This window comes from Eleutherodactylus coqui, chromosome 1 (genome assembly GCF_035609145.1).
Source record: "Eleutherodactylus coqui strain aEleCoq1 chromosome 1, aEleCoq1.hap1, whole genome shotgun sequence".
Taxonomy (NCBI): Eukaryota; Metazoa; Chordata; class Amphibia; order Anura; family Eleutherodactylidae; genus Eleutherodactylus; species Eleutherodactylus coqui.
Genome location: NC_089837.1, coordinates 138636207 through 138660023, shown reverse-complemented (window position 1 = coordinate 138660023; position 23817 = coordinate 138636207). Strand labels below are relative to the sequence as shown.

At 44.2% G+C, this 23817-nt stretch overlaps 1 protein-coding gene across 1 annotated transcript in view; it reads left to right on the top strand.

Moving 5' to 3' along the window:
- The window catches only part of SLC2A2 (solute carrier family 2 member 2), a 64142-nt gene extending 47872 nt beyond the window's left edge, over positions 1–16270 (top strand). Inside the window, exons 9-11 of the mRNA XM_066590027.1 lie at positions 6000–6101; positions 13357–13560; positions 15995–16270. Coding sequence (XP_066446124.1) covers positions 6000–6101; positions 13357–13560; positions 15995–16186 — 498 coding nt within the window. The 3' untranslated portion in view covers positions 16187–16270. The remainder of the gene's footprint in view (positions 1–5999; positions 6102–13356; positions 13561–15994) is intronic.
- Positions 16271–23817: the final 7547 nt, after the last annotated feature.

Genomic DNA, 23817 nt, shown 5'->3' with positions numbered 1-23817 from the left:
CATTGGATTTATAAGCTTTCCATTTGTTTCTGTTCTGTTAGCTTTTTTTCCTTTTTAGCTGGAAAAAAACTTTGCTAGTGGTGCTATTTATCGGGAAGGGGGGGGGGGGCAGCTAATTTGGTGGAAACAAATAAAAAGTTTAATGAGTCTTTGTCACCTACTTTTCGCCCTATAAACTAAGCTTCAGGGACATAAGTGTTATACTTACCTTGCCCATAATTTCCCCGGTGTGAGCGCTGTAAGCATTGAACAGCGTTGCCAAGTAGTCCACCCATTATAAAATTAGAACAGGCGGACTACTTAGCGTGCCACTCAATGCATTGAGCGGCGGCTTTGAGCCCTCACAACGGGGGAGGTAAGTATAACACTTATTTTCCCGGACTCAGCGGTTCACATACTTTCAGCCCATAGGCTGAGCTTATAGGGCAAAAAGTAGGTGACAGAGTGACAAATTCCCCTTAAAAACCTTGCTGAAATCAATGGGATTCATTATAGAAATGTATGTGGGTCATACTAAAATGACCTTGAGAAGAGAATAAAGAAGCAGAGCCTCGCTGTTACAGATGGTTGCATCAGCCACAATGTATCTAGATGTGCTGCCTTATCTCATAACTGTGTTTTCAATGCCTTTACAGCCATTGCACCTGAATAGATTTCAAACCAAACTGTCAATAGATTTGACATGCTTGTATGATGAAATGTAGTGACTTTTTAAGCTGAATACAATTTCCCCATATAGGTTAAATAATAGCTTAACTTTATTCTTTTCCCATAAATCAATAGTACAAGTGAAGGAAAAAAACTCCACTTATCAGGATTCCCCTACTGATCATTCACTCTTAATTCACTGCTAAAATATTGTACATATACAGGAGTCAATAGACTAAGAGATAAATTGCAGCTCATAGAAGTTTATGCAGAGAGGAGGCGAAGGAAGGAGCTGCTGAAGGAAGACAGAGACACACTCAGAGACATGGTTGCAGTCTTTAGTAAGCGTTTTATCTCCATCTTAGTGCTAGATGCACATCTATACTACTCAGCGCTGCTGTATAAAGTTTTTCATGCTGCAGCTGCTTCTAGAGTGTACTACCAAGAGATAGGAGAGCAGGATCTCGTCTTCTCTATGTTTGTAGTGTACAAGAGACATCATAGCAGATTGTCTACACCCACTAGCTCAGGGACAACTGAGAATTAAAGATGGAGTCTACAGAAGGGAATAGGAGTTAAAAATGCAGTATACAAGCCATATAATGGCTAGAAATAGTGTTACTCCTCATGCACACACATTGCAACCTATTTTGAAAAGTCACCTGAACGTTTACTTAGCCTATTAAAAATTTTTTCACAAATAAGTAACTCTTTGGCCCACCTATGAGTGAAGGCTATTTCACCTAAATAGAGTATTTACTCTAAATGTTACAGAGCAAACATGGAATTCATTGGGAGCTGTGCTGCATTACTAACCTAATCCACTGAAGAATGGACAGAGCTAACTGTCAACCTTTTGGACAAAACTGTGCATTAGATATGCAATAGTACATGCATCCCATATAACTTTCCTTCATGTCCTTTGTACCTGTTAGTATTTATTTCTGCACATTACTACACATCCTTTTTTAACCACTGATATTGATATTGCTTGTCCACTTCTGCATGCACTGGCAATCCATGCCAACTACTGTCCCTTTGTATGTTTGACAGTGCTCTGCTCAATTACATCTAAGGGCGCCCACCCACTGGCGTTTTTTTTCCTTGCGAAATTCGCAGCATTTTTTTCTCTGCAGGGGGTCTATGGGACTTGTAATGTTAAAATCGCGGTCGCGCAAAATCGCGATTTCGTGGTAAATTGCGATTTTGCGCGATCGCGATTTTAACATTACAAGTCCCATAGACCCCTGCAGAGAAAAAAATGCTGCGAATTTCGCAGGAAAAAAAACGCCAGTGGGTGGGCGCGCGCGTTTTTCCCGCGTTTTACGCGCGTTTTTTGCCGCGTTTTCGCGGCTTTTCCATTACTTTCCATTGACTTTCATGGGTGCATTAGGAGAAAAATAAGGACACATATGCAACTGACAGTTCCTATGTTAAAAAACGCAACGCAACGCAAAAAAAAACGCCAGTGGACAGGAGTACATTCAATTCTAATTGCTCTTGAGAAAAAACGCAAAATGCAAAGAAAAAAAAATCGCCAGTGGGTGGGCGCCCTTAGGCTGTATAAGTTGGAACTTCTGGCATCCCTGCATCGTGCTAACAAAATGTAAAGGGTATCAATACTGGAAGGCAGGAACATAAATGTGCTTTATTTGCATACAATGTCCTCTTATTTGATTCTTCCCTCCTTACCTCTCTCTTCCTATTATTGCCATGTACTGGATAAAATTAGCTGTGTCAGGCCACAAACTCAATATATCAAAATCCTTGGCTCTTAATTTAAATTTACTGGATCAGTTGATTAAAGCCCCACTAAATGTCGGGCAAATGATGCCCAACCCTTGTCCCCGCATGTACTCAGTCTTGTGCTGTTGCACAGGAGCGAGTACCGTTGGCTCGAGTAGGAAGGCTGGAAGAGATTTCACTCCTCACTCTCCCACGCCCCTCTCTATTTAATTAAACAGTGGCCAATCAGTACTGAATGGCTGCTGTTTACTCTGAATGATCATCGTTTAGGATTTTGTGCAGCCTAAACGATGAGCGATGATCCTGACCAATGATTGTTCAGTGTAAACAGCAGCTGTTCAGTACTGAATGGCCACTGTGTTAAGTGATTGGAGAGGGGCGGGGGAGAGCGAGGAGTGAAATTTTCTCCAGTCGTCCCGCCCCCCTGCTGACCGCTCTGTCAGAGAGCCAGCAAAACTTGCTCCTGTGTGACATCATGGGAGAAAGTACATGCGGGGACCAGTGTCGGGCATTGTTTGGCCGACATTCGTTCCCTGTGTAAATGGGCCTTTAGCTTTTAAAGCTTAATTTCAACTTTAATGGACCACCAAGAATTTACCCTATCTGGATATACATTTAACTGACTCCTTTAAGTCTCTATATTGTTCCAATTATCCCATGGTAATTAAGCTTTTGGAACATGATCTAATTACCTGGTCCACCTGCAACTTGTTTTGACTGGGTAGAGTCCATTCAGTTAAAATGGCATGGCTCCCAAGACTTCTATACTTATTTTGTGCACTCCCAACAGTAATCTTGAAACATCTCCAATCCAAATTATTGCCATTTATTTGGTCCTACAAACTTTGGAGGATACCATTATACACCCTATATGTGCCTCATTTCTCGGGAGGACTGGGTGTATATAATTAATTAAAGTATTAGCATGCAACCCAACTGGCACAATTAATTACCATTTTCCCACATCATTACAAACCAGAGTGGGTAGAAATTGAATTATTAGCAGTGTATCCCCACTCTTTGGATCTTATTTTCTGGTATGTTCCTCGGAGTAGGCCTTCAATACTGTAACCGATCCTCTTCATATCCCTTGCGCTGTAGGACAGATTGGAGGCTCGCCCTTATTTCTAAGCACCGTCCTTTAACGGACCTATTTGGTAACCCAGATTTTTCCCCGAGTCTAGATACCTCAACAGTTAGGTGGTGAATTTCTATCAAGAACAATTGATATAGTGAATAGATTGAGCTTCAGACAATTCAAATACTTTCGCTCTGAAGAAATTTATTGTGTGGTCTCTGGTGGTGCCTGTGTCATTACTTCCCCCCAGGGCAAACTAATACATGTGACTAACTGGGAAACACAATTAGGTGTAGAGCTTTCAATATCAGATTGGCAGAAAATGGCCATTTCTACTGCCAAGCTCTCAACTAATGTATCTCTTATGGAAACAAGATAGAAACTCTTGATACATAGGTACCTGACTCCAAAAAGACTGTCCCGTATTTTTTCAGGGGTATTGGGTTTCTGCTTTCAGGACTGTAGGAGTGAGGGCATCTTACTTCACATTTGGTGGAACTGCCCCAGGCTTTGCCATTTCTGGAACCAGATTTACTCATTGATATATGGTGTCACCAATTTTAATTTACAAAACTCGCCCTGAGAGGCTCTCCTTGGAAGGCTGTTACCCAACATACTGAAGTATACTCGCAGATAGATCTCATTGTGTTGCCTAGCCTCTAGAATAGCAATAGCCATATTTTGGAGGAAAAGATCAGTCACTATTGATCTAGTTAAAATCAAGTTGCCATGGATTATGGTTAACAAGAAACTGGCCGCAATTCTTGCACACCATGAGGAACATTTCGAGAGAACTTGGTCCTCATGGTATTAATACTCCCTGCCCATGCGGTTGCGGGACTCCTCTGCCTGGGACCTGTTTTTCTCTGTAATTCCAAGCCAATCTTCTTGCACCTCATCCTCTCCCTTACCCTACATCTGCTCCTAGACAACTAGTAACTTTCTCTAATTGCTATGGTGAGCTCTTCCTTAGCCCTCTTCCTACTTTCCCCAGCTTATCAACTCTGTCTTCTTATTTTTTGTGTGTCTGCCTTGTCTTTAGTTTCACTTGAGATTTTCTGGGGAACCAACTTTCTATTGTATTCTTACATGTGCTTTGGACTATTATCAGACATCGCAGACTCGGTGTTGAGACTCATAGTAGATATGCTTTTTGACTATTGTTCATTAAGTATATTTCTTGCCACCTATATCTGGGTTCTGTGGCTCGGTTGTCAGATGCTATGTTTGTACTTTCAGTAATGGTCCCCTACTTGGTCAAGTTGATGTTTTGTTCACTTATTGACTGTTATTGGTCTTTTTTTGTCCCTATTGTTTTACTGAAAAAAACGCTAAAAACAGTTGTAAGATAAAGCTGTATAAAGGCCCATTTACATGCAAAGATTGTCGTTTGAATGAACGACTCAATGACTTCTTTGCTTTCAAATGATGAGTGTTTACACGTAAAGATAATCTTTTGAAATCCTTGCCATTTTCCTCATTTGCTGGGTCATTTGGGAGTGTTTATATCATAAGTGGACGATTGTTTGCTCAGGTGGGCATGTGTATATGCGAAGAATCTTTAAGTGGGCAGTTATTAATTAGTGCAAAGAAAAAGCCACTGTCTACTGTGGCAGTATGTGAATTGGCTCTGGAATTAATCATTTTGTTCAGCTGCGCAACCACCTCTCCCCTCAAGTTGTTTGAACGACTGAAGGACTGAACGACTGCTGTTTAAACCTAACAACAAGTGAACAAACTAGAAACTATTTTTATGCAGACTGAAACTCAGTGACCAACTACAAGTGAACGAATAGTTCACGATGGTCTTGTGTTTACACGTAATGATTATCAATCGCTTTTGCTCGTTTGAATGAATATTGAGCAACAATTTTGCGTGTAAATCGGCCATAAGGTGTACACAAGTCCAAGAATGACCATGAACATGGCAACCATATAGTTACTATCATACCAAACATATGCCACCATTATACTACTTGTCAATACTCAAAGTGGATATACTATAATTTTTTAGCCCTCTTTTTTGGAACTTCTAGCTACTTTTTAGTACTTTCCTCTTAGTGATTTTATATATTACACCCACTTATGGTAGATTGAGTCCATGTCTATGTATTGTTATGTATGAACTTTATCTTTATTGTTTGTGCAGTACTGTATCTATTATTTTAGACTAGAATTACTTGTTTTATAATTGGGACATTTTATAGTTCTGTATCTTGGGTGTATACATCAATGCTGCTGCTTTTAAATATTTCTATTCTTTTCATGCCAATGTTACCTACTACATAACCTGAGACTGTATCACCCCTTCCATTGTGGTTGGTTCCATTTTACCTATATAAGTGACTATGTGCACATTGTCCAGTATTTCTGATTTGTCGGAAGAAGGGGATTGAAGTCTCAAAACATGTTGCATGTAAGGAGAATTTAGTTGCTCAGTTCATGATAAATTCGTATTTGTTGTTCGTGTACCTATTTTATTAATGAATCAGACTTCTGTATGACAATCTCATATCCTACATTACAGGTGTTCCTTGTGGAGAGAGCCGGAAGAAGATCCCTTTATCTCATTGGTTTGGCAGGAATGTGCATTTGTGCTGTAATCATGACAATTGCTCTAGCTTTACTGGTAAGATCGATATAGAGACCTGGATTGTAGTAGGAAATCCTATAAAAATAAAAAAAGTACATAAAATATAATTAGAGATGAGCGAGCACCAAAATGCTCGGGTGCTCGTTACTCGGGACGAAATTTTCGCGATGCTCGAGGGTTCGTTTAGAGTAACGAACCCCATTGAAGTCAATGGGCGACCCGAGCATTTTTGTATATTGCCGATGCTCGCTAAGGTTTGCATTTGTGAAAATCTGGGCAATTCAAGAAAGTGATGGGAACGACACAGCAACGGATAGGGCAGGCGAGGGGCTACATGTTGGGCTGCATCTCAAGTTCCCAGGTCCCACTATTAAGCCACAATAGCGGCAAGAGTGCCCCCCCCCCTCCCAACAATTTTTACTTCTGAAAAGCCCTCATTAGCAATGCATACCTTAGCTAAGCACCACACTACCTCCAACAAAGCACAATCACTACCTGAATGACACTCCACTGCCACTTCTCCTGGGTTACATGCTGCCCAACCCCCCCACCCCCCCGCACGACCCAGTGTCCACAGCGCACACCAAAGTGTCCCTGCGCAGCCTTCAGCTGCCCTCATGCCACACCACCCTCATGTCTATTTATAAGTGCATCTGCCATGAGGAGGAACCACAGGCACACACTGCAGAGGGTTGGCACGGTTAGGCAGCGACCCTCTGCAGCCCACAATGCTGTACAGAAGCAATGAGAAATATAATCCTGTGCCACCGCCATCAGGAGCTGCACACGTGGGCATAGCAATGGGGAACCTATGTGCCACACACTATTCATTCTGTCAAGGTGTCTGCATGCCCCAGTCAGACCACGGTTTTTTATAAATAGTCACAGGCAGGTACAACTCCGCAATGGGAATTCCATGTGCACCCACAGCATGGGTGGCTCCCTGGAACCCACCGGCTGTACATAAATGTATCCCATTGCAGTGCCCTGGACAGCAGAGCTAACGTCAGATTAAATGCAGGGGGGCTTCGGCTTCAGGTACAACTCCCTATTGTGAAGTCCCTGTGGACCCACAGCATGGGTGGCTCCCTGGAACCCACCGGCGGTACATAAATATATCCCATTGCAGTGCCCATCACAGCTGAGGTAATGTCATGTTTAATGCAGGTGGGCTTCGGCCCACACTGCATGCCCCAGTCAGACTGGGGTTCTTTAGAAGTGGACACGTGCAGTTACAACTCCGTGTGGACCGACAGCATGGGTGGCTCCCTGGAACCCACCGGCGGTACATAAATATATCCCATTGCATTGCCCATCACAGCTGAGGTAATGTCATGTTTAATGCAGGTGGGCTTCGGCCCACACTGCATGCCCCAGTCAGACTGGGGTTCTTTAGAAGTGGACACATGCAGTTACAACTCCGTGTGGACCGACAGCATGGGTGGGTGCCAGGAAGCCACCGGCAGTACATAAATATATCCCATTGCAGTGCCCAGCACAGCTGAGGTAATGTCATGTTTAATGCAGGTGGGCTTCGGCCCACACTTCATGCCCCAGTCAGACTGGGGTTCTTTAGAAGTGGACACATGCAGTTACAACTCCGTGTGGACCGACAGCATGGGTGGGTGCCAGGAAGCCACCGGCGGTACATAAATATATCCCATTGCATTGCCCATCACAGCTGAGGTAATGTCATGTTTAATGCATGTGGGCTTCGGCCCACACTGCATGCCCCAGTCAGACTGGGGTTCTTTAGAAGTGGACACATGCAGTTACAACTCCCTGTGGACCGACAGCATGGGTGGCTCCCTGGAACCCACCGACGGTACATAAATATATCCCATTGCAGTGCCCAGCACAGCTGAGGTAACGTCAGCTTTAATGCAGGTGGGCAAAAAATTAATTGGATTACACTGTAGGCGAGGGCCCCAAAAAACTGATGTACCAACAGTACTAATGTACGTCAGAAAAATTGCCCATGCCCAACCAAGAGGGCAGGTGAAACCCATTAATCGCTTTGGTTGATGTGGCTTAATTTGTAACTAGGCCTGGAGGCAGCCCAGTTAAAATAAAAATTGGTTCAGGTGCAAGTTTCAACGCTTTAATGAGCATTGAAACGTATAAAAATTGTTTACAAAAATTATATGACTGAGCCTTGTGGGCCTAAGAAAAATTGCCCGTTCGGCGTGATTACATCAGGTTTCAGGAGGAGGAGCAGGAGGAGGAGGATGAATATTATACACAGATTGATGAAGCTAAAAGGTCCACGTTTTTGATGGTGATAGAGAACAATGCTTCCATCCGCAGGTGCAGCCTACGTATTGTTTAGGTATCGCTGCTGTCCGCTGGTGGAGAAGAGAAGTCTGGGGAAATCCAGGCTTTGTTCATCTTGATGAGTGTAAGCCTGTCGGCACTGTCAGTTGACAGGCGGGTACGCTTATCTGTGATGATTCCCCCAGCTGCACTAAACACCCTCTCTGACAAGAAGCTAGCCGCAGGACAAGCAAGCACCTCCAGGGCATACAGCGCGAGTTCAGGCCACGTGTCCAGCTTCGACACTCAGTAGTTGTAGGGGGCAGAGGCGTCACGGAGGACGATCGTGCGATCGGCTACGTACTCCCTCACCATCCTTTTACAGTGCTCCCGCCGACTCAGCCTTGACTGGGGAGCGGTGACACAGTCTTGCTGGGGAGCCAGAAAGCTGTCAAAGGCCTTAGAGAGTGTTCCCCTGCCTGTGCTGTACATGCTGCCTGATCTCCGCGCCTCCCCTGCTACATGGCCCTCGGAACTGCGCCTTCGGCCACTAGCGCTGTCGGATGGGAATTTTACCATCAGTTTGTCCGCCAGGGTCCTGTGGTATAGCATCACTCTCGAACCCCTTTCCTCTTCGGGTATGAGAGTGGAAAAGTTCTCCTTATACCGTGGGTCGAGCAGTGTGTACACCCAGTAATACGTAGTGGCCAGAATGCGTGTAACGCGAGGGTCACGAGAAAGGCATCCTAACATGAAGTCAGCCATGTGTGCCAGGGTACCTGTACGCAACACATGGCTGTCCTCACTAGGAAGATCCTCACTTTCAGGATCCTCCTCCTCAGGCCATACACGCTGAAAGGATGACAGGCAAGCAGCATGGGTACCCTCAGCAGTGGGCCAAGCTGTCTCTTCCCCCTCCTCCTCAACGCGCTGAGATATAGACAGGAGGGTGCTCTGACTATCCAGCGACATACTGTCTTCCCCCGCCTCCATTTCCGAGCGCAAAGCGTCTGCCTTTATGCTTTGCAGGGAACTTCTCAAGAGGCATAGCAGAGGAATGGTGACGCTAATGATTGCAGCATCACCGCTCACCATCTGGGTAGACTCCTCAAACTTTCCAAGGACCTGGCAGATGTCTGTCAACCAGGCCCACTCTTCTGTAAAGAATTGAGGAGGCTGACTCCCACTGCGCCGCCCATGTTGGAGTTGGTATTCCACTATAGCTCTACGCTGCTCATAGAGCCGTGCCAACATGTGGAGCGTAGAGTTCCACCGTGTGGGCACGTCGCACAGCAGTCGGTGCACTGGCAGATGAAACCGATGTTGCAGGGTGCGCAGGGTGGCAGCGTCCGTGTGGGACTTGCGGAAATGTGCGCAGAGCCGGCGCACCTTTCCGTGCAGGTCTGACAAGCGTGGGTAGCTTTTCAGAAAGCGCTGAACCACCAAATTAAAGACGTGGGCCAGGCATGGCACGTGCGTGAGGCTGCCTAGCTGCAGAGCCGCCACCAGGTTACGGCCGTTGTCACACACGACCATGCCCGGTTGGAGGCTCAGCGGCGCAAGCCAGCGGTCGGTCTGCTCTGTCAGACCCTGCAGCAGTTCGTGGGCCATGTGCCTCTTCTCTCCTAAGCTGAGTAGTTTCAGCATGGCCTACTGACGCTTGCCCACCGCTGTGCTGCCGTGCCGCGCGACACCGACTGCTGGCGACGTGCTGCTGCTGACACATCTTGATTGCGAGACAGAGGTTGCGTAGGAGGAGGAGGAGGAGGGTGGTTTAGTGGCGGAAGCATACACCACCGCAGATACCACCACCGAGCTGGGGCCCGCAATTCTGGGGGTGGGTAGGACGTGAGCGGTCCCAGGCTCTGACTCTGTCCCAGCCTCCACTAAATTCACCCAATGTGCCGTCAGGGAGATATAGTGGCCCTGCCCGCCTGTGCTTGTCCACGTGTCCGTTGTTAAGTGGACCTAGGCAGTAACCGCGTTGGTGAGGGCGCGTACAATGTTGCGGGAGACGTGGTCGTGCAGGGCTGGGACGGCACATCGGGAAAAGTAGTGGCGACTGGGAACTGAGTAGCGCGGGGCCGCGGCCGCCATCATACCTTTGAAAGCCTCTGTTTTCACAACCCTATACGGCAGCATCTCCAGGCTGATAAATTTGGCTATGTGCACGTTTAACGCTTGAGTGTGCGGGTGCGTGGCGGCGTACTTGCGCTTGCGCTCCAACACTTGCGCTAGCGACGGCTGGACGGTGCGCTGAGAGACATTGGTGGATGGGGCCGAGGACAGCGGAGGTGAGGGTGTGGGTGCAGGCCAGGAGACAGTAGTGCCTGTGTCCTGAGAGGGGGGTTGGATCTCAGTGGCAGGTTGGGGCACATGGGGAGAGGCAGCGGTGCAAACCGGAGGCGGTGAACGGCCTTCGTCCCACCTTGTGGGGTGCTTGGCCATCATATGTCTGCGCATGCTGGTGGTGGTGAGGCTGGTGGTGGTGGCTCCCCGGCTGATCTTGGCGCGACAAAGGTTGCACACCACTGTTCGTCGGTCGTCTGCACTCTCAGTGAAAAACTGCCAGACCTTTGAGCACCTCGGCCTCTGCAGGATGGCATGGCGCGAGGGGGCGCTTTGGGAAACAGTTGGTGGATTATTCGGTCTGGCCCTGCCTCTACCCCTGGCCACCGCACTGCCTCTTCCAACCTGCCCTGCTGCTGCACTTGCCTCCCCCTCTGAAGACCTGTCCTCAGTAGGCGTAGCAAACCAGGTGGGGTCAGTCACCTCATCGTCCTGCTGCTCTTCCTCCGAATCCTCTGTGCGCTCCTCCCTCGGACTTACTCCAATTACTACTACCTGAGTGATAGACAACTGTGTCTCATCGTCATCGTCCTCCTCACCCACTGAAAGCTCTTGAGACAGTTGCCGGAAGTCCCCAGCCTCATCCCCCGGACCCCGGGAACTTTCCAAAGGTTGGGCATCGGTCACGACAAACTCCTCCGGTGGGAGAGGAACCATTGCTGGCCATTCTGGGCAGGGGCCCGGGAACAGTTCCTGGGAGTCTGCCTGCTCCTCAGAATGTGTCATTGTAATGGAGTGAGGAGGCTGGGAGGAAGGAGGCGCAGCAGCCAGAGGATTCAGAGTTGCAGCAGTGGACGGCGCAGAATTCTGGGTGGTCGATAGATTGCTGGATGCACTTTCTGCCATCCACGACAGGACCTGCTCACACTGCTCATTTTCTAATAAAGGTCTACCGCGTGGACCCGTTAATTGTGAGATGAATGTGGGGACGCCAGAAACGTGCCTCTCTCCTAATCCCGCAGCAGTCGGCTGCGATACACCTGGATCAGGAGCTCGGCCTGTGCCCACACCCTGACTTGGGCCTCCGCGTCCTCGCCCGCGTCCACGTCCTCTAGGCCTACCCCTGCCCCTCAGCATGCTGTATTACCAGTAGTGCAGAAACAGAACGCTGTAATTAAATGTGCCACTTATTGGCCTGTGGTTGGAGGCTGACTTCACTTACGGAACGCACAGCAGAGGCAGGAAAGAATTTTGCGCAAGCCTGCTGTAACACTTAGCTGGCTGCGTATGAGTTAGGACAACTACCCCCAGCAGAGACGCAGTACAGTCAGGACGGTCACAGGCAGCCCAAATAGATTTTTTTTCCCAAATTTTTTTGGAAAAGCCCACTGCGTAAATAGACTGGATATGTCTTTCACTGTCCCTGCCTCACCACCACTACTGGCCCTGGACTATGTAAAATTACTGCAGACTGTTTCACTCTGGACAGGATGACAGCGGTGATGTAAGAGGCAACGCAGAGGCAGGAAAGAATTTTGCGCAAGCCTGCTGTAACACTTAGCTGGCTGCGCATGAATTAGGACAACTACCCCCAGCAGAGACGCAATACAGTCAGGACAGTCACAGGCAGCCCAAATAGATTTTTTCCCCCAAATTTTTTTGGAAAAGCCCACTGCGTATATAGACTGGATATGTCTTTCACTGTCCCTGCCTCACCACCACTACTGGCCGTGGACTATGTAAAATTACTGCAGGACGCAATGCTCTGGACGCAATGCTCTGCACGGCCGATATACAAAAAAAAAAAAAAAAAGTGCAACACTGCAAAAAGCAGCCTCAACAGTACTGCACGCGGTCAGATGTGGCCCTAAGAAGGACCGTTGGGGTTCTTGAAGCCTAAAATCACTCCTAACGCTCTCCCTATAGCAGCTTCGGCATCAGCAGCACTTTCCCTGATCTCTGTCAGAATGCATCTGTGGCGAGCCGCGGGAGGGGCCGATTTATATACTCGGGTGACACCTGATCTCGCCAGCCACTCACTGCAGGGGGGTGGTATAGGGCTTGAACGTCGCAAGGGGAAGTTGTAATGCCTTCCCTGTCTTTCTATTGGACAGAAAAGCGCGCTAACATCTCAGAGATGAAAGTGAAAGTAACTCGAACATCGCGTAGTGCTCGCCTCTAGTAACGAGCATCTCGAACACCCTAATACTCGAACGAGTATCAAGCTCGGACGAGTACGTTCGCTCATCTCTAAATATAATGTAAAAATACATTTTATATCAAGTTCACTTTATACATACTGGATATAATAAGGAACAGGTCGATATACATAATACAGCAAGTGAACGAGCAGTTAATCCATCATCTTTATGTTATAGCCAAAAGGCAGCCAATATTCGGTGTAATTTGTTGAATATACCAATTAATTATTCCACAAAGAAATACTGTAATTAGAAGTAATATTCATTTAACTGCATTAAAGGGGTTGTCTCGCGAAAGCAAGTGGGGTTATACACTTCTGTATGGCCATATTAATGCACTTTGTAATATACATCGTGCTTTAAATATGAGCCATACAGAAGTGTAGAACCCCACTTGCTTTCGCGAGACAACCCCTTTAAGATTGGTCACAAAATCGGTATACTGTATGCAAAACACAGATTAGTTTGATGAAATGCTTAGTAATAAAAGGCTGAGAGTGACCATCAAAAATGACATAGAATTAATAAGTTCTCTTTATGTCTCCTAGCATGAGCGTGCTGGCATGAGCTATCTCTGTATGGTTGCCATCTTTCTATTTGTAATATTCTTTGAAGTCGGACCTGGTCCCATTCCATGGTTCATTGTTGCTGAGCTTTTCAGCCAAGGTCCTAGACCTGCAGCTATGGCAGTATCTGGATTCTGCAACTGGACATGTAATTTCATCATTGGAATGTGTTTCCAGTACATCGCAGTGAGTATAAAACCAAGATTTATTCATCCATATCTAAAGCATGGCAATGATTTCCAGCCCTGTGAAAATATTGTGAATATAAGATTAATATAAACAATTCTACACGTTTTGATCATTTAAATGACTTCTCATAAAAGGACACTGTTGTGCCCAATGCAGATTAGCGTTGGACATATGCTATTATCTTCAATGGGATTGTGTTCTGCACAAAAACATCTCAAAATATGTTAGTGGTTTAGGACAGAATGAGATTAATATAAATACATGGGGTGGACCAAAATATGGAAACACCGTACGAAATTCATGTGTTACGTCCAATTTACACAGAAACTCAGACGGAACATGGAGATTGTGAACAGGACTCATAGACAGACATACCACACACACAGAGGAGGGGCCCAAATGACACACATACCTCCAACCGGAAACTTGTATATTATGTTACGTCCAGTTCACACAAGAACTCAGACGGAATGCAGAAATTGCGAACTGGACGCATGGACAGACATGCCACACACACAGAAGAAGGGCCCAAACAGCACGCATACCTCCCACCTGAAATGTGTACATTCTGTTATGTCTTTTACAACCACCAACTGGTGAACTCAGACTGCACCGCAGAACTGCAAAACGGACTTCATACTCGCCAACAGGTAAACTCAGATGGAACCGCAGAACTGCAAAACGGACTTCATACTCGCCAACAGGTAAACTCAGACGGAACCGCAGAACTGCGAAGCGGACTTTATACTCGCCAACAAGTGAACTCAGACGGAAACACAGAACTGCAAAACGGACTTCATACTCGCCAACAGGTGAACTCAGATGGAACCGCAGAACTCCAAAACAGCCTTCATACTCTCCAACGGGTGAACTCAGACTGCACCGCAGAACTGCGAAACGAACTTCATACTTGCCAACAGGTAAACTCAGACGGAACCGCAGAACTGCAAAATGGACTTCATACTCGCCAACAGGTGAACTCAGACGGAACCGCAGAACTTCAAAACGGCCTTCATACTCGCGGACAGAAATTAACCAATAACTGGCAACCGTCAAAACACTCACCTGCATACCTGCGCACATAGCCAGATGGAATAACTATAGAATGTACGAGCTATTAGTTTGTTTTTTGGCCAAGATACCTAAGCTGGCGACCCCACTTCAAGGGTCCTCATTGTCTTGCGGGTTCCTACTCCAATGAAACAGCTAACTTCCGGAAACCAGCCTGCACGTGGGGCAATCATCCCAACAGGGATGACCTCGCGCTGGAACCCAGGGACCTACCTAATCCTAGATGATAAACAATCACCAGCAAGACACAATTCACACCACACGTACGGAAACCTACACAGACACGCAGGAATAAACAGGGGAAAGACCAGCAGCCTCTAGCAGAGAAGCTGATATATAAGAGCAGCATACCTGGGGGATTGGCTGACTAGAGCAATCCACACCCAGCCAGCCCAATCAACCCCCCCACCTGTGGAGCCATGCTGCAGGAAACCCATTTAGTACAATAGCTCCCAGCAGCACAACCCTAGTAGCATTACTTAAGTTACATGGAATTATAAATCATATTTCACAATAATACCAGTGAATTTTAACTATATGAAAAGGGCAGCTTCGTGCTAATGATTAAATTCCCATGCAAATCCCTCCTAATGGTCTGGGATCCATGCATGCATACTACAGCAGAGTTAGTAGACTGTGCTGTGATTGTTGTGTGATGCAGTGATCTGTATAACAGCGCCGACACGTGTTAAGTGTCCTTTGGCTTCGACACAGCATTCTGCGCAGTTGTGAGGGAATCATGGCAGAGCCAGAACTCCAAAGCGGTCAGATTGTTGCGGTCCATATTGTGGGTGCCTCTGTAACAAAAGGTGGTGGAAGTTTTTGCTGTATCATAAGGCACAGTATCCAAGATTATGACTGCATACAGTAAGACTGGAAAAAATGCATCCGACTAAACAAAAGCATGGATGGAAATGTGTGTTGAGTGACAGAGACAGACGACCATTGCGTAGGGTTGTGATAAAAAAAAAGAAGCAGACTACAGCTCTGGTGCTTAGCGTTTCCATATTTTTGTCCACCCCCTGTCTAAAATCTGGCCATTCTCCCAAGAACAACTAATTGAAGTTCAGTTCTAATTATCTAATTGGCAACAATAAAATGATATCTCTGACGGGCTGCTAGGACCTACAAAGCAACTTTTTCTTTGAATATAGATAGTTTTAATACTTGAAGCCCAAATGTATTCTTTTTGAGCTTTCGTCTTTTGTACAATATAGAAATGTTTTTTACCCATAGGCAGAGAACACACTTGCAGGTTAGTTGGCTTTCTTCTGTAATTTTATATTTTCTTGTTGATATTTTACATGAACACGTGCCTGAATAAGATTTGATGTGCCGCTCTTCTTTCTTTCATTCTCAGGAAGCCTGTGGGCCCTATGTGTTCATCATATTTGCAGTTCTTCTCTTCGGTTTCACTATATTTACATACTTTAAAGTTCCAGAAACTAAAGGGAAGTCATTTGAGGAGATAGCTGCTGAGTTCCGCAAGAAGAAACTCAAGGGGCTCAAAGCTACAGAGATGGAGTATCTGGGATCAAGTACAGATGCTTGAGTTGTTTGATATCTGGACATTTGTTTTTATATTTTAGAATTTTTTATGAGAAACAGGGTAAAACGTATCTTTTTGTGTTTTTATGGATCTATATTTTTAAACGATGAACATAAACAATAAGTGTTGTATGAATGTGAGGCAATTAGTGGAAAATGAATGGAAGACCCTTGCCAATATCTGGAACCATGTGCACTCAGGTAACTATTTTATACGGTTGAGAAATATACTACAATTAGCTTTGTTTAATCCTATTGAAATACCCGTGGTTATCAGCAGAGATGACAGAGAAACTATACAGGTCATATTATTTGCACTACACATTGGCAAAATATTGGTGGTTTCAGGCAGACTTTGTCTTGGCGTTTTTTTTAAATGCATTTATTTATGTGGCTAGATGTTTCACTAAGGCCTCCTTCACATGACCGTATGGGTTCTTATGCTCGCCGCATCACGGCCAAAAATCTCATGAAAAAAGAATAGCCACGGTCAAGCCTCAATCTTATAATTAGCGTTTTCTCCTTCATTCACACGGACGGCTGCAGCACATCGGCGAAAATATATGCTGCAACGTGGAAATCCCTCGGAATGATTTCGGTTGCTTCAATAGAGACAGCTAGAGAGTAATCTTTTCCCAGTCTTGGACGCAGCTAAGTTCCCCCCACCCTCCCTTTTTATCAGCTCCCATAAAAGCTTATGGGAGCCGCCAGCATATCTCGTCAGAAGATAGGGCAAGACATACCTTTTCACATGTGATATAAAATCGGTCGCTGTTTTTGGTCGCCGATGTCCTATTTTTCCTGGCACGGCTAAAAATCTCTCATCTGAATGAATACATTGGAATCCAAAATTTCAGATGGTTGTGATTTTTTGATGCAGCTAAATAAGCGGCGTATATACGCTCGCTTGAATAAGGCCTACAGCTTCTAGAGAAACATGAAACTCCTTACAAGCACTGCATATTGTTGGTGATATTTTGGTGGCTTTACTTGCATTTTTGGGCAATGTGGCTTTTCTTTCAAAATGCAGCATGCACTAGTTTTTTGTTTTTTTTATTTAGGATTTTTTGTTATGGACTTTTCAAAAGGAACTGATAAAATGCCATAAAAATGCATGTTTCAATTCTAACAAAATAAAAAAACCCTCCTAAGATGCTTACAAAAAATGATATAAAAAGCACTTGAAATTCATGATGCTTTTTGGCAGTGAAGAAATACAAAAAAACAGTGTGTGTGGAGGAGGCCTGCGATGTGAAGTTTAATCAGGTATTAAAGGGGTTGTCCCGCGCCGAAACGGGTTTTTTTTTTTTTTTTTAACCCCCCCCCCCCCCCCCGTTCGTCGCGAGACAACCCCGATGCAGGGGTTAAAAAAAACAAACGGAGAGTGCTTACCTGAATCCCGGCGGTCCGGCGTCTTCATACTTACCTGCTGAAGATGGCCGCCGGGGTCTGCTCCCTCCGTGGACCGCAGCTCTTCTGTGCGGTCCATTGCCGATTCCAGCCTCCTGATTGGCTGGAATCGGCACGTGACGGGGCGGAGCTACACGGAGCCGGCATTCTGCACGAGCGGCTCCATTGAAGAGAGCAGAAGACCCGGACTGCGCAAGCGCGGCTAATTTGGCCATCGGAGGGCGAAAATTAGTCGGCTCCATGGGAACGAGGACGCCAGCAACGGAGCAGGTAAGTAAAAAACTTTTTATAACTTCTGTATGGCTCATAATTAATGCACAATGTACATTACAAAGTGCATTAATATGGCCATACAGAAGTGTATAGACCCACTTGCTGCCGTGGGACAACCCCTTTAACCTTATCCAATACAAAAGTCCAGAAATAGCAGAATCACCTTCTGCCCAGAATGCCTGGGGGGGGGGGGGGGGGGGGCGATCAGTTGATTGTTATTTGAATGTTTTTGCAGAATAGCTATTTTCTTTTCTATGATGTTATGAAAGCGCCTGCTGACTGTAAGGTATTTTATCTAGATACATGGAAGCATATAGCCAACAAAATGGTCACACAGTCCAAATCAAATGTCACTTTGTACAGTGAAAGTGAGCAAAGACTTAGCTGTGTCCCCTTTTCTACATACTCGTGAAAATTGTTTAGTGAGGCTGAAACTGCCTAAAAACATTGTAATTAATTTGAGATGCGGAATGTATGCCTTTTAATGCTTCTGTTTGCCATATTTGTCATAGTACATCTGCCCATATTTTACAATACCTTCTTAACCCCTTAGTGACAAGTCTATTCTGTGCCTTAAGGACCAAGCAATTTTCAACATTGCATTGCAAGAGCCATAACTCGTTGACATAGTTGTATGAGGGCTTGTTTTTTTGGAACAAGTTTTATTTTTTAATGGCAATACTCTGGGGTACATGTAATGTGTTGTAGAACTATTATTACATTTGTTTAGGGGGAAACTCTGCCATTGTTTTGGGGGTTTGTTTTTTTGAAGTTCAGCATTCGATAAATATAACATGATAACTTTCTTATGTAGATCAGGACAATTACTGTGATACCAGGGTTAAATAGGTTTTATCATTTAGATTTATTTTTACTACTTTAGCACAATAAAACCATGTTTTTAAAGAAAAACAATTGCATCTGCATTGTCCCATTGTAAGACCCATGACATTTTTATTTTTCCAAAACTGGAGCCCTGTGAGGGCTTGTTTTTCATGGGACGAGTTGTAGTTGTTATAGGTACCATTTTGAGGTACATATGAATTTTAGATTGTTTTTTATTACATTTTTTGGGAGCCAAACAAAAAAATAGCAATATTAGCATGACTTTATAAAATTATTTTTATGGCGTTCACCATTCAAGATAAATAGCTAAATATTTTTATTTGCAGGGTTGTTACAATTTTTGGTATATTATCCATTTCAAACTTTTTTTGTGGGGAAATATAAGTTTTTAAACTAGATTTTTAACATTTCAATTGAGGTTTATTGCACTTTTTTGACACTATGCTTTAGTTACTAAAGGGGACTTGAAGATGCAATCCTTTGATTGCTATGATAGTACACTGCATTACTTATGTAGTACATTGTACTAAGCCTATGACAGCAGAGTATCAGACTCTGCCGGATGCAGGGGTCTGATAGAATGAGTTACATAGCAGACATGTAGGCCTTTGTCAGGCTTCCGGCTGCCAAGGGAACTCATTGATAACTTCCATAGCATTGGGTAACAGAATGAGCCCCACACCCTGTCTATTAACTTTCTGCAGTTGCTATTGATTTTGACATATAAGGGGTTAATCTCCCAGGGTCTGAGGTGTCTCCTCTCTCTGCAGTTAGAGCAGGAGCCTGGCTGTCAGTAGTCAGCCAAACCACTGCCTTAAAAAGTGCATGAATGTGCAGTTTTAGTGCCCATTAGTGAGGTCGGTAAAAAAGTTTATTGGCCATCACTAAGTGGTTAAGGACTTCTGAGTTAGTAGAATGGGGATCCCATATTCCGGACCCTTATCTATTAGTGGGAGAAGAGTGCAGCTACACAGTCTCCATCTCTATAGAAAGCGCAGCCCCCCCTGTCCATGAGCGGCAGCATGCTGTGAATTGCCGCGGTGAGCCTATCTGTCACATAGGCTCACTGCGGAGATTCGTCTGCCAGCTCCTGCTCCCAGGCGGCGGCTCCTGCGGCGGAGATTCGCCGCGGTATTTCGCAATGCCCGTGGACAGTAGCCCTAAGCCTTTCTATACAGTCGTTGTGCTCAATTCACACTCTGTAAGCTTGTTTTTGTTCAACATTTAACAAATATAATAACCTGGGCATGAACTGGAATATATGAAAATTATTTTATTAGAAATCAAAAACATTTATTAACCTTTTAAGGACCAAGCGTGGTAAATTTACAGCGCTTGGTACTGGGCTTTAATCCCGGCCGATAGCAGAAGTACGACGTGGGATTAAAGCCTTTGCTTCTGTATTAAGCAGGAGCAGGTTGGGTCTTCATCTGTCAGACACAGCTGAGAACGCAGAGTTTTTAACTGCTTCTGCCTTCTCCTTTCCAAGCTACATAGTGCTCAATCACGTGACCGCCGTGAGCCCTCTGTCACAGAAGAGGTGCTGGGTCCTAGCAGACCCTAATCAGCTCTGTTAGTGCCTTATGTCACTACAGGGCATGTTTTCCTCTGTAACTAGGGCTCCTATGGAGGCCCCAGCTACAGTGGAATCGTCTGAAATAAAAATAAAAAAAAAGGGACAATGCGAATGACCCCCCAGAGTTCTTATATGACTTTATAGGGGGACATAGATGGTAAAAAAATAGTTACAAAAAAAAGTTTAAAAAAATTACAGAATAAAAAAAAAAATATATATATATATATATATATATACACCAAAATATATACATATGCCAACCAAAACTGTTGCACGCTGTAATCCAAAACTATACAAATTATATATCAAAATGTCTGAAACAAAATGAGGAACCCGTCCCATACTTTTATTTTAGCGTAAATATACAAATTTTAAACATGAAAAACTATACATTTTAAAAAAATCTATTTTTTAGATTTTTACCGCCAATAAAACAAAAAATTGGAAAAAAAAGTGAAAAAAGAGGTCACGGGAAGAAAAACGCAGCAAAAATAATTTCGGTAGGTGAAGAAAAAAAAAATATGGCAGTAAAACCATCCACATGGGTAAAATCCCTAAAAAGTAAGGGTGGTTTCAGATCTGTGTCAGGGATTCTGCTTTCCTGCTCTTTTTGGGGAGCAGGAAAGGGGAATCCCCTTTGCTCTGAATGGACCCCATTGGCTATAATGGGGTCCGCTTGCTTTCCACCCAGCTACCCGGCTTTTGATATCAAGCAAAAAGCGCTGCATGCAGCGTTTTCTTCCGCCATTGTCGTCCAGATCTGTGGTAGAACCTACGGCTGGAGCTTTGAACGCAAATGTGAAACTGGCCTAATTTACTTATAAATCTAATTTTGAATTTTCTCTTGCTACCCTATTTATATTGTTGCTGCTGAAATTAAGATATATGTCCTACTAATTGGTAAATATAAATGATCCCCTCCCAAGTCTGTTATGCCCACAAAATACTGATGTCTTCCTAATGGAAAATGAAAATGTAAAGACTCAATGCCTATCACATATCATGTGTCAAGACCACTGACTAATCATTCACCGTATTGTTTACAGTTCTACATCAGTCTGTTACATAGTCTAGAGCAGGGGCGTAACTAAAGGCTCAGGGGCTCTGATGCAAAAGGTGAGCTGGGGCCCCCCTCTATCTGTATCTGTACCCGTACCCATACCTAAACCATGCTGCACAGAGGCATAACTTGAAGCTTCTGGGCCCAATGCAAAACCTGTAACAGGACCCCCAACTATAATGCTTTATTCATAGTACTGGGGTCCCTATATTGAGAAGAGAGGCCTTATGGGCCCCCTAAGGCTCCTGGGCCCGGGTGCAACCGCATCCCCTGCACCCTCTATAGTTACGCCCCTGGTCTAGAGTACTTTTTACTCCGATATTTTAAAAGTTTAGTTATTTGAAATACCTTTTCAGCATTTTGAAAAAACATTGTTTGGATTATATGTAGGGGTAGGCTTACATTGTGTTTTCACACTTGTCTATGATTTTCACCCATGGTCAAAACAGCATTAAGATTAAACCCTGGATGGAATCCTAGGCTTCTATAACTCAAATGAAGACCAACTGGTAGCTGTGGTCTCCCTTTGACTTATGAAATCCTATGGTTCCATCTGAATGCCATTTTTTGGCACTTCAGATGGAACCCTGGGACAGGAACCATAAATGGGTGCCAGAACACAATGTGAACCTACCCTGAAACTGAGCTGCCACTCATCACAGAGTGGAAATGTGTGGTGTGAAGAGTTGAGCTAATTTTGCAATCACTACAGCATGGTATGTTATATTGTTTGTTCTGGATGGATCTGTGCTGGAGGCCCCAAACGGAGCCTCCAATAGACAAGAAATAGAATACAATAGTAAGTGACAATAATCATAGTAAGCCACTGGAATTGGATCAGCGTACCATTGGTTTACATTGTTTTATATTTATCAGCAATAGTTTATATGCGAAAATGTTTATTACTGCGGCCTTTATGATCATTTTCTCATCATATTAATATTTCAATATGGAAAACTAACAGTGTTATGCTTCTTAATTGCTTGTGAATTGGTTGCCATTATTCTTGTTAATTTAGTGGTCTGTGTTGCGACAAGCTTACTAGAGCCAGGTATCAAATTTACTATATATATAGATGAAGATGTCAACTGTTGGAGACTAGCCTATTGCTTCTAATGATCATTGACCAAGCAAGCCTTCTTATAGACATGTTTGCTGTATCAGATTATTGTACATTTTAGAATAATAACATTTTGTTCAGATCGTGTGAGTTAGATTTGAATTTGTCACAGAGTGATATAGGGCCAAAGAGACGGTGACTAAATACAAAAGTCTATAGGACCCTTGTTCAGTCAGTGTTCATTGAGGTTTATGAACAGGCAATCGCACAAATAATATATTTTGCTTTTCCAGGGTGTCTAGAAGTGTTGCAAATGTGTCACAACAAATGGTTAAACAAAATATAATATTAGACAAAGAGAATTTGAGTGAACAAGTTGAATTGTTGATGCAGAAAAACAATTCTACAATCCCCATAAGACTAATGTGAGAATGTAACTGCACCCATAAACTTAATTTATATCATCATCCATACCAGCAATAATTGCATCCAAGTATCATTTAAATTCAGTTTGTCAAAGTTAAGGGATTTTGCTCATTGTTATCATAGTGCTAATTTAGACATTTGTGTGTTTTCTAAAATAAAGTCATTGTTTAAGGTCCAACCTCATTATTATGATTTACAAGTCAGGTTCCTACAAGTTGTCCAGACTATGAAACAGAAGATGTGAAACAAGCATTGATGTCACCTTTACAATAGTAGTAGAATCTTTCTTTTCACTGTCTTATCACTCCAACTTTAGCCTAATGTCTTCTTTTAGGACTCCTGCACATTACATTACTGCTCCATTCTGTATGGAGTTATAATATGGTTCCATAGAGATACCTCTACTGTACTTTCAATAATTTCATAGAGGAATAATGCAATAGTTATATTTGTCGGATTCCACTCTAATCTGACAGAAGCAACATGCTACATCGAACTCTGTATATATGGATGTATGCTTCGCTAGAAGCATTAGTCCAATGGGAGCCCATGCAGCAATGCATGCAGTCTTATGGCACCATATGGTTTCAGCACACAGAGCCTTGCTCTGTTCTGAGCCATCATTATGGAGTCTTAAAAAATATTGAGGCCTGCAGTTCTTTATACTTGAAGATTTACCACTGTTCCGATGTTCCAGGTCTTCTTGGTTTGCATATCAGTCGTGGTTAGGTTTTGCCAATATAGATGTTGGACAACTTTGAACTTTAATTACATGCAATGATAATTCATAAAAAGGGTCATGCATGTACTCAGATTCTCTATAAATAATTGGAAACCATTCCGTGTAACAAATATGGAATAGTAAATAGAGATGAGCGAACGTGTCCGTTACGGACACATCCGCACCCGGACACCGGCTTTGCCGAACACTGCAGTGTTCGCGCGTAAAGGTCCGGGTGCCGCCGGGGGGCGGGGAGATGCGCG